Source organism: Motacilla alba, chromosome 4, assembly GCF_015832195.1.
Source record: "Motacilla alba alba isolate MOTALB_02 chromosome 4, Motacilla_alba_V1.0_pri, whole genome shotgun sequence".
In the NCBI taxonomy this organism is placed as follows: domain Eukaryota; kingdom Metazoa; phylum Chordata; class Aves; order Passeriformes; family Motacillidae; genus Motacilla; species Motacilla alba.
Window position 1 is genome coordinate 56,516,346 of NC_052019.1, and position 11,613 is coordinate 56,527,958.

Consider the following 11,613-nt stretch of genomic DNA (forward strand, 5'->3'; position numbering starts at 1 on the left):
ATTTCTAACCAAAGTACCTGAAGCTTAGTCAGGAATCTAAAGGAGTAACAACTCAGTATTCCACCTTCAGTGGAAAGCAGTTTAAAATGCACCTTAGAGATGTTTGATTAGAGACTCAAAAAAATACATTTTCTTGGTTGATTACCTTGCAACAGCCCTATGACAAGCCAGCATGTCCTCACTCCTCGGGATCTAAGTATACTCCACGTACAGAAAACGGGTGAAGATTGCTCACTGCTGGGTTTCAGAAAATGTCTGGCTAAGTCCAACCTCTTCACTACAGTCACTGGACACCGAAGCAGTAAAGGCATTACAGTGGGGTCACTTCCTTAACTACCTCTTGGAAAAGCCTCCCAGCTTGGGCATTCCTCCAGTTGGTAACTCCCCTCTCTAGTGCAGAATCTCTTCAAAGAGTGAAGAAGGAGCCCTGTCCGTGGTGCTCAGCCACAAATCCATGCCACCAGGGAGGCTGCTGTGCTTGCACCTGGCTACAAAACACCAGGCAAGGCCAAAAGGGATAGAAGAGAAACTGAAAACAAACCAGACAGCAGTCCAAAGGAAAAGTAAACAAACAAACAAAAGAACTCCAACAAAAACCTAAAACAAAGGCCTCATACTGTTGCCAACAAAGGTGTATTAAGATTAAAGGGCTTTCACCTGAGTCTATGTAAAGGTCCCACTTTATAAGCTGACAGCAGAAAACACTGTTAACTACAAGGTGTGTGTATATATATTACATATGACTGATGATTGAGACTATACTCTGAAATACCACCTGCACTTAGCATCAAAACACTTAATCTCCTTACAGCAAAATGAATTGCTGAACATCTGAATGTCTTGGAGAGGTACAAATGCAATAAACAGGTAAGCATCACTTGACGAGACCAGAGATCTCTCACAAACAGCATTTCACTCATATCCTTTGCAGTGAGTTATTTTCAATGAAAAAGTGTAATAACTTAAATCATATCCTGAGGAGTCTGGATGCTGTTCCAAAAATGCCTCTACAGATTATCTGGTCCATCCAGACTGTTTGTACCATCATGTGGGAAAACTCCATAACTGCAAATGAGAAAATATTTGCTCTCCAAGCTTGACAGCTGTGGTACAATGGCACTTAAGTGCCATAGGAGAAGGCTGAGTGCACATACCTTAACTGCAGTGAGCAAGGGAATAATCCTGCCAAATTGCAAGGGCTGTTCTCACCATGGGGTACAAACAAGGGGGAAGAAACCTTTTATTTGGAAAATAAATTCATTTTAGGTTCCAAACAAGATATGCCTACGACCTAGAATACAAACTCAAGCTGATCATGTATTTGTGACAATGTCTAGCTCAACAGCATATAGCATTGTGTTGAAAATCAGACCATTAGGAAAGAAAACACATTCATTACACGCTATGAGTTGGGCAAGCATCCATGGAAAAATATAAAATGCTTTAGCCTGATTTTCCACCCAGTTAATCAGTACTGATGCCAATGGAATCATTGTATAATTAAGCAGATTTCTGTAAAGAGCTCATAACAGTTCACACTGCTTTAATAACCTCCCCATGTGTCAGAGAAGCTGAAGAAAGTCTCAAGACTGAAGGAAAATTCAAGAAACAGTATCAAGCAGTTTAGAAAATATGAAAATTGCTAGCAACATGTAACATCATGGTGATGACAGTCACAAGCATTTTACAGCATCAGAATATTGCATCTCATTAATAAGAAGCGTGACCATATTTTCTCCTCAGTTTGGAAGTAAAAAAAGCACAAGAGCATGTGGTATGCATAAGAATTACTCTGTCATGCATCATATTATAGTCACATACCATAAAAAATACTGGTAACTTGTTTCATATAGAAGCACCATTTTTAACTACATACATTATGCATAGAATCCTGAGTTTGGCAAGGAAAGAGCTAAAGAAATACTGCCTGAGACACTGGAGAAAACTAATACACTTGTTATACATTTTATTGCTTTATAGATCTTTAATACATTAATCACACACATGCCCTCAAGAGCAGGTGTTTACTGCTGTATGAAAAAGTTAAATTAGGCAGCGAGATGTATAGTGCTGTACTAAGCATGACTACAAAAAGGACAATAATCATTTAGTTATTGAAAGGGCAGATAAAAGTGCAAAAATCAAAGTGATCATTAAGGACAACAATGACATCTAGTGGATACTCGGAAAACTGACCCACAGCCTAACAGGTGAAAGGATCCAGCTGCCCTTCCTCAGATACTGCGCAGCTCCCAAATTGCTACAATACAATCAGGAAGATGGAACGGCAGAATTTACAACTGATGAAAGTCAAAATAACGTGATGATTTATTTCTTCTGAAAGAACATTTAATTAATTAAAGAAATATAAAACACGTCAAGAGCCTCCCATTTAAGATTTAGGAAGAAAAGTGTAACTTGAGAGAACATCACAAATCATTGAAAGGATGTACATAGATATATAATGCTAATAGACATCTCTGCTACACTATTTTTTACTCCCACAGCATCTACAGCTTTCTACTTACAACTTCCTCTTGGGACTTTGGATTGTTGAGACTGAAAACCAAAGTGAAGAAAATAAAAATCCCAGAAGTAAAAATTCAAACCACCATTTAGCACCACCCTTTTCTCATCATCCCAATCCTTCTGTTATTGTAATATTTGCCATATAAGGCTGGTAAGTTAAACCTTCCAAAAATACCAGCCAGTAACTGCTGAGGTCCAGAGAAGAGGAATTTGAAACAGGAGGCTACCCTGACTCAGAATGAGCAAAGATACCTGCTTATAAGTAATCCAATTAGCTTCCAAGATGGACATGGAGCAAGATCATGGATTATTTCAAATCTGCTTTTACCGTTAACCAAAAGATAAGCAAAACTAAGCACTTAAAGCAATTCAAATATTATCACACTTCTGACTAGAAGCATCACCATAAAAAATACTGGATTTGATCTTTTTATAAATAAAAACACTAACAAAACACTACAACTCTGTCTCATGCAAAATCTTAAATCAATCTGAAAAACTGAAAATTGGATTTTGCTTCATATTGTTCAAAAAATGCATCCCATTCAAAATTTTTATATCTTAGTGACTGTCCAGTATTAAAAACAAAAAAAAATTAGAAACTATATTCAAAAGTAAACCTTAGTTTATGAACATATTCAGTTATAATGACGTTTGGAAGAAGAGTCTGATAGAAAAAAACAGAAACCAATCTACTAAATTTACAAGATAAAAACTAAAAGCAAACATCAAAATAAACCCAGCCATTTTCCCCCTTCAAGCACAATGCAATGTTTTACCTCCAGAAACCACTTTATTACATCAGATGTCCTAACAAGAGAGAAGAACTGTTTTAAGATAGAACGCAAAGCATCATTGACCTACCCGGATTTCCTGGAGATTATGAAAATTATTTCCTACTCTGACAGAGATCTTGCTTGGAGTGTAACTTTCATCAGATTTGTAGTCTGCATAAATACATAAGGTCTTCACTGTTGTTTTTCTTCTGCAAGAAGCAACACAAGGCATGTAAGCATCATTAAAAAATATTCAGGATGAATTTGTTGCTAACTTTCAACAACTAAGGATTTAAATGTTCTGAAAATTAATGTAAGTGTGCCTAGTGATTCATAAGAAACTTGCTGTTGAAGAACCAGGTGATTTTCCACATTACATTATGCACATAGTTGATTTTCACCATTCTCCTTCGCCTGCCTTCAGAAATGTCAGTGTACCAAGAAACAGATGCCAAATATGCACTTGTATATAATGAAGCTTAAGTTAGGCTTTTCAAATATGGGCTCTCTTACTAGACCAAGGCCTTTTAAAAAAAGTAAATAAAAAAGGGGGACAAACATCTCTTCTCAAGTTTGGTTAAAGAAAAAGTACTAAAGGCATCCTACACAGGACAGCATAAAAAAAAGGTGTCTCAAACTCATTTGTTAGGTTACATAAGAGTAATCTACCCTCCAAATGACACTCAAAGACACAAAATCAGGACATAAGTCACCTTACATGAGTAAATGTGATGCTGTCACAACTGACATACCCTTAAACATTCCTTTTTGTTGCTTATTTAGGCATTTAGTGATCATAACATTTGAAAATCTCATTTTTAGAAACGTTACCTGCCTTCTTACCAGCTGGGTAACAGAACTAACCCAGGAGTTCTTGCATTTCCAGAATTCCTATCTTATTGAATGGTACAAAGCACCCTAACCCACAGGGAGTATATTTTAATACCTAAATTGGATGTTCACCAAATGAGGCTGTGATCCATCTGACTGCCAGTAAGTTTCTAGATTATCATCTCGTAACTGATCCACTCCAAACCCTAAGAAAAAGAAAATGTGATAATCTTGAATATCCCGTTTCTGTGATGCAAATGTAGCCCTTCTTCAACTGTTACAAATGTCTCCCAAGTTAACATATTAGGAAATATGTCTAGATATCCAAGGTGCACCCACACTTTTCTGACACGAAACTGAAATAGAGGAATCTGAAGAGATTCAATACTGTTGAGGTCTGTGGGGTGCAAATCCATGTCAACATGTCCTGGAATTTCAAGTGGTTAAGTAGTAATTCATATTGGCTGCAAAAGCAACAATTAACAGTTAGACTTTTCCATGTCTTCTGTAACTTAACTGCTGAACTAAAGAAAAATCATCAGCGGAGACCATTCACTATAAAATTTTAGCCAAATGTAACATTTTCTTTTCAAGTCATGTCCTGAAATATTTTTGTTTTTTCAAGTACTAGCTAGAACAGGCAATAGATGGCAAAAACAGTATTCTTAAGGTTAATGCCATCACATTTGAAGAAGCAGCTCCAGCTTTGTATTTTCTATTCCCTCATTATCCTTTCACTAATCACATCCTTTTATTGATTGTCCACACTAGCTGCAGTTCTAATATAGCAGCTGAAGTTTAATCTGCAATAAAAAATTTCCCCCAGCCTGTTTAAGCAACAAAACCACGAGACTTCTTTTCTCCAATATTCCAGGATTTCAGACCAAAGTCATTCAGCCTGAGCACAATATTGTGACATAAAGGGATCACTAACCCTAGGCTGCAGCAAGACAGCTGATCAATTCCCAACAGATATTTCTGAAATAGCAACTCAACCACCCCAAAGGGAAAGAATACAGATTTTCAGATATTTTGAGCAGGTATCACTAACTGCCCCTCAGGACCACAGGCTCATTTTACTTGCAGGGTTTTAGGGCCACCCTGTAACAGCTGAGCCCACACAAAGTTTCAAAGTTCAGGCAGAACATTTAGGTCACCCAGCTGCACAGTCATCCTTAGTTATAAATGGAAGACACCCAGACAAAATGCAAAGGCATAGAAACAATTTCGTGGTGCTGGGTGTGATTCTGCTCACGTGGCTTAGTTTGTTCACCATGTAAATAAAATAAAATATTTAAAAAAAAAAAGTAGGAGTTCTGTTTAGTTCATATCAGATCATCAGATCATTCCTCACAGAAGGATTTCTGATACAGTTATAACTTTCATATTGTATCACATAGATAAGGCCAACATTATTTGTAGTAACTACAGCAGTTTTACTGCTGTGGATGTCTTCCTCCCAAAACATAAATGTACATTCAACTTTTTACATCATTGCTGTGATTTACCTGGCTTACAGGATGAAAGAGACCAAACTGCTTGGGAGCCTATTTCTCTAACAGTACCAGTCCTCTCTAACTGCTTTGGATCAGCACCAGGTGGGGTCTTGTTTGGGGTAGTCATGTCTAGTGAGAGAAAACAAGTGAGTTAGTTGACATACTTTTAGCTTGATGAGAAAATTAAAGGATTTTATATGTTCACATAGGTTAATTCTTTGGCCTCACACTTTTATAACAGCCTACAAAATCTGTGGTTTATACATATACATACATACATTTTTGCATGTCTGTAGAACATTTTATTTATATATACAAAGCAATATGTATAAATATATAAGAATATATATGCGCAATATATGTAAGATGTTCCACATATGTGTAAATTTTGTGTCCCTAAGAACTCAAAACATCCTTAAGACATACATTACTTGTATCATTCTAATATATGCATATAGAGTTAGTCAGGGTTTCAGAATTTGGTTTTTACAGTTCTGTTTTTCACGACATTAAAACTGAAAATGTTAAAGGCTAGCAGTACAACTTCATTCTCTCCCACAGATACATTTAAAAGTTCTCTTAATCTACAAATTCAGAAACTAGAGCAAGGGATACTTGTCCCCTAAAATAGGAAATGGGAGTTTAAACAAACTGTATAATTTGTAGCAATTGGTTATAGCCACATTTATTCACAGACCATTTCCTGAACTTTACAACTTCATCTGGAATCATTAACTTGTGACTTGCATTGTTCAAGTAATCACACTCAGCCTCAACACCCAGACTATCACCACATATACGACAGCTTAATTAAGCTGGGTTTTGTAAAGTACAGAGCACCTGACTATTTCCTAGGAAATAGCTTGAAATATTTTTTTACAATTCCAAAGAAACATAAGTTCCATGAAAAGAACTACATTAAAGCTTCAAATTAAACATAGAGCAGTAAAGAGTCAGAGAATTAGAGCTGACCTGCCATGCTTTGCTTACATGCATGACATCACATCATGCTCAAATCTCTGAAAAAGTCTTCCAGTTCCTCTCCCAGACAGCAAATAAGGGACTGAGTTGGGCTGGGACTCACAAGATCCATGCCCTACCCACCAACAGAACTGGCACCAGGCAGAGACAACATTTTCTATGTACCAGTGGCTCTGCAGCTAAACACTCCCACGGGAAATTTGAATTCTCTAGGTGCACCAACTCTTTCTATTGGCCCTTAAGTATCTTCTTTTAATTTTGCAAACATAAGACTTGACACAGACATTTTACCTGGTTTCTCATATACAAGACTGCAGTCCTAACTACCATAAACAAAATCTGAAGAAATAATAGCATGTGTAGAAAAATATAAATACTGGCAACAGCGAGTGTCACAAAAGGCTTCAGACAAAATCCTTGTTCAAACACCATCCTCTCAGAACAGACTTTGGACACTATGAAGCTAATCCTACAGATGTCATATATATATATTCACAGATGTCATATATATATATTCACAGGCATTAATTATAACGCCATCCAAGTTTTAAAAAAACTCAGAAAAAAAATTAAAAACATTTAGTTTACAGCTACTTGAAAAACAAACGTTTTTCACAGAATCACATGGTTTGGAGTGGTGGAAGGGACCTTCAAAAATCATCTAGTCCACCCCTCATGCTGCACCAAAATTCAAACTATGTTTATTAAGCACTGAGGAGACTATTATCCTGGACTTGTGAATTTTAAAGCTCAAAGGACCTTCTAATCCAAACGCTGAGCAATTTCTTTTTTTTTTTACTGTTGTGACAGTGAATTAAGAGAGGTTGACTTGCATTCATTTTAATTCTCAGATTTATACAGACACCAAAAATACTGCTCTTGTGACCTCTAAAAATATACATAGAAATTTCAACCTCACAAAATACAGCTAAATAGTTCTCTTGTAATTCAAGTGATGACATCTCAAAAACATCACAAAAAACATCTTTTGAATATTATCACCAGCAAGTCTTGACACTCTTTTGACTTCAAGAGAAAATGAATGAAAAACTCCAAATCCCACCCTTAAGACAACAGGGATTATGTAAACAGCCCATCAAAACCCACCAAAACAAAGGAAATCACAGAAATTACATTGCTTACTCAGATTACATCACAAACTTATTTTTGCTTTTAGAAAAAAATTATTGGAATTTTCAAAATATGCAGAATACCTTAACATAATGATGTTGAACTTTCTTATAAGCTTCAGCACACAGAACAAAGTTCTAAATAACTTAATAATGCAAGACTTGTATTGCACTGGTTCTCAAAAGTTGGAGGCATTACATTTTGGGGGTCTGAAATACACAGCAGGAAACACCATTCAAGTTCCCTACAGTTTTAAACTGAGCTTATTTCTTTTTATCTAACAGGAAAAGATTCTCAAACCCCAAAACTTCAACTCCAAACCACTGCTGGCAAATAAATCAGCCACATATTGTGTACTAGTGACGAGAAAGACTGAACATTTTCAATGGTTGAACTAAATGAGTCAGATTTTCATGAAGGAAGTTCTGCTCAAGAACAGTACATTCTGGATAGAATGTAGCTCTCCAATACTCAGAACTTTAAAACCTGAAAGCTGATAGAAGTACTAAGGAAAAATAACGTAGCAACAGGCCAGCTCACTCAAGTAACACCTCTGGACATTTTACTAGCAGAAGTCAAAGCACCTCATTTTAAATGAGACATCAATACTTAGCTCTACAAGGAATTTAAGTCACCTAATAAAACTTTTCTTTGCATTTTTAGGCTGTGTAAAAACAAGTAATATTTTTAGAAGGCCTTCTCCTTGACATGTGCCGAAAAATTAAAAGACACACCACATCTTTAGAAGCACTGGCTGGAAACATCTTTATTCCAAAAGATCATTAACAGGCTGCTGTTTACTTATTAACAGCATGAATTTATGAATGTCTTCATGACATGATCAAGGCCACACTTCCATTTTGCCATTTTCCCCTCTGTGGTTTGCACATCCTTTGGTCAAGACAAAGCAGCAGCTTTTTCCCCCCTCCTTGAACTCTTTATCCCTCATCTTTCTCACGTAAATTCTCTCTTTTCCAGAAAACTTTCCAGCCCTGTAACCACCAAATGAAGATGTTTTAGCAAGCACAGTTTATGAAGAGAGTGAAATGGATTTAAATGGTTGGACTTCCTTCTGGAATGGTTGGTCTGCCTTCCCCAGCCAAACCAGCCAGGTTGTTCTCAGGGTACCAGCAGGAGACACCTTTAAAAGCTGCACACCTGGAAGCAAACCCTTGTGTAAGCACATAACACACCCAAGAGGAAATACCAAAGGATACATCATGGGCCTTTCCTACTAAACCTCCACAAAAATCCCAGCTCAAGGAAACTTGCAGATTCCAAAGCAATCTTTCCCTATTAAAACTTGCAATTCTACTATGCTGCATGCACAGAACTATTTAAATACACACCTGTAAGGGCCCTTGAGAGACCTGACTGTACCTGAAAGATGTCTGTCCAGACATTTACTTCTCCAGCAAGAGATCTGCGGACACCAGCTTCAGGTTTCATCAACCTGAAAGCTAAAGATTTTCCTTTAGCATCCAAATCAAGTATCACCACCTAAAAACAAGCATCTCTTGATCTACAGAGAACTCAAAGACTTGTTAACCACTGGCCTTTACACAGCAACCCTTCTATTGATGTGAAGGCACTCATCAAATCTGCTCTTAGTTTCCTCTTTTCCAGTGCCTATGCCTTTCAAGCTCCCCTCACAAAGTTTCATAAACCTAATATTCTTGCAGAGTCTAGATATCCAGCACTGTTGTTTTAAAAAATAACCAGACCATTTCAGCTAAGACCCTCTTTCATCAGAGTAATCACTTCCCTTGTCTTTATATTTACTCACACTTGCTAGTGTGACAAAGCAACACCTGGGTAGTTGAAACAACATAATTCTCAATTAATATTGATTTTACTATGCATTACAGTGCTAAAATGCAGTATAAATGCCCAGTGTTTTTTGGGATACTGTATGCTGTTCACTGACATTCTTTCCACTAACCAGGCCTATGATTTTTTTATTCCTATGTTCCTCCCTCAGTTCCTGTTAACTGAGCTTAGTTACACTGATTTCCAGCCTGCTACCAAGCTTATCAAGGTGGTTTCTAATTCCAATCCTTAGCTGTACAATGCTTGCAATACTTTCAACTTTCTATTTCACATTCCAGAGAATTCCAGGGAATAGTGAAAATACACTCAAAACTGAACTCTCCAGGAGCACGTTTCATGATACCGCTGTTTAAAAGTGAGTCATTTACAAATCAGATTCAAAAGCTCTTAAAAATATTTTTTAAAATAATTATTTTTAGAGCACACTCCAGTAGCTTGAACAATGGCAGAAATCCTGTAAAACTCAAGGCATACTCCTCATACTCCCCCCTTATTAACTGCATTGGCTATTGTAAAAAAAAAAGTTTAATCCACACTTCTCTCAACAAGCCACACTAGAATATTTCCTGTGTGCACACTGATTTTAATTGTCCTCTACTTACTGACAAATTCCCTTCCCAAACCACCTCCTCAGAATCATTCAGGAGATCAGAGACCATCTGGCTTGTCTCTCTTTTTTTATTCTTTTAAGAAGTAATACTCTGATTGCATTCCAATCATACAATTTTATTTAGTTTTAGCAAATATCTGACTACAGCCTTTCCAGGAAAACTGAACAAAGGCTGCACTGACTACTTCAACATTTTTGCCACATCCATAAGACTGCTTTTCTTGTTCTTAACAGAAGGGAATTCAATTTCCTAAGATATCCTGATTTTCTTAACTGCACTACTCATTTACAAGCTCTGGTCCCTGCTCTCATTTTCTTTGGCTGGACCCTCACTCATCTAAGGCCTTTAAAGATCTCAAGATATATCTGAAAACCAGCCTCTCACTAGGCTTCCTGTTTTTTAATTAGATGGAAAATTAAGCATTAAATATTACAATTACTAATGTTCAATTAATATTTAATAATGATAGTAAGTGTTCAGCAGCACCCTATTTTAACTAGCTCACCTGTACATTTGATCCCTCAGATTATTCTCTCAATCAAACTTCAATAAACTTATTATTTTTACCCTGCCTCCAGCGCATTGCTTTAAACCTATCAGTGAAAATTACTAGACTTTCATTGTCAAAAATAACTTCATTAAAGAGAATTAAAAGAGTTATAGTAGCAATTTTATACATATATTCCTAATAAATCTAAAAAAAATACTTTTTTAAAATATATTTTTGTGAAAGCCCAGACTTTCCAAAGTTACCTGGTAAGGCTACAAGCTGATCCTTAAAGGAGGCAAGCACATATTTACAAGGAGTGTAAATATTAAGTGGAAGCTGTCGCGAAAACCAAGAGCAACCAGAGGATGAAGCCGCTTTGAGAAACCAACCGGTAGCCGTCCCCCCACGACTTGTTCGTAGGGCTTTCAACCAACATTAACTACATTAGTTATAACTGTAACAATATTAAATAAATACAATGAAAATTAACCAGGTTTACAACACTATGTTGGGGCCGTTGGCCCCCAGGCCTACAAACCGCTTTAGTATGGGAAATAAAGCAGCAGCACCTACTCACGGCACGGGCCCCGCCGGATCCCAGCCCGGCTCCGCTCTGCGGCCAAGGGGGCGCCGCAAGAGCCCCGCACGCACGGCGGAAGGCGCCGGCTGGGCAGCCCCCAGACCCGGCGCGAACACGCCGCCTCAGCCAGCCGAGCTTCTGCCCGGGCTGGCCCTTCCTCCTCCTCCTCCTTGTCCTCCCCTCATAGCCCCGGTAGAGCCGCAGCTCCCACCTTTCCCACGTGATCCCGCCGGGAACGGCCGCCGCCGCCGCAGCGGAGGGACGGCAGTGCGCGCGCGCCGCCCCGCCCGCTCCCCCTCAGGCGCCGGGGCCGCCCCTCACACGACGCCATGGGCGGGACAGCTGCGTGCCGGCCCCT

At 38.0% G+C, this 11,613-nt stretch overlaps 1 protein-coding gene across 8 annotated transcripts in view; it reads right to left on the bottom strand.

The window, feature by feature from the left end:
* The window catches only part of ANAPC10 (anaphase promoting complex subunit 10), a 137,841-nt gene that overhangs the window by 123,735 nt on the left and 2,493 nt on the right, over positions 1 to 11,613 (bottom strand). For 3 of the 8 annotated variants that reach the window (XM_038136695.1, XM_038136703.1, XM_038136698.1), the window contains exons 2-4: positions 5,645 to 5,761; positions 4,252 to 4,342; positions 3,394 to 3,514 (exon numbers count right to left, since the gene is read on the bottom strand). In XM_038136695.1, the coding sequence (XP_037992623.1) occupies positions 3,394 to 3,514; positions 4,252 to 4,342; positions 5,645 to 5,761 (329 nt within the window). Of the gene's footprint in view, positions 1 to 3,393; positions 3,515 to 4,251; positions 4,343 to 5,644; positions 5,762 to 9,093; positions 9,205 to 11,244; positions 11,286 to 11,466; positions 11,557 to 11,613 lie in introns of those variants that run through there. The other 5 variants (XM_038136696.1, XM_038136699.1, XM_038136701.1 and 2 more) reach the window with 5 other exon arrangements.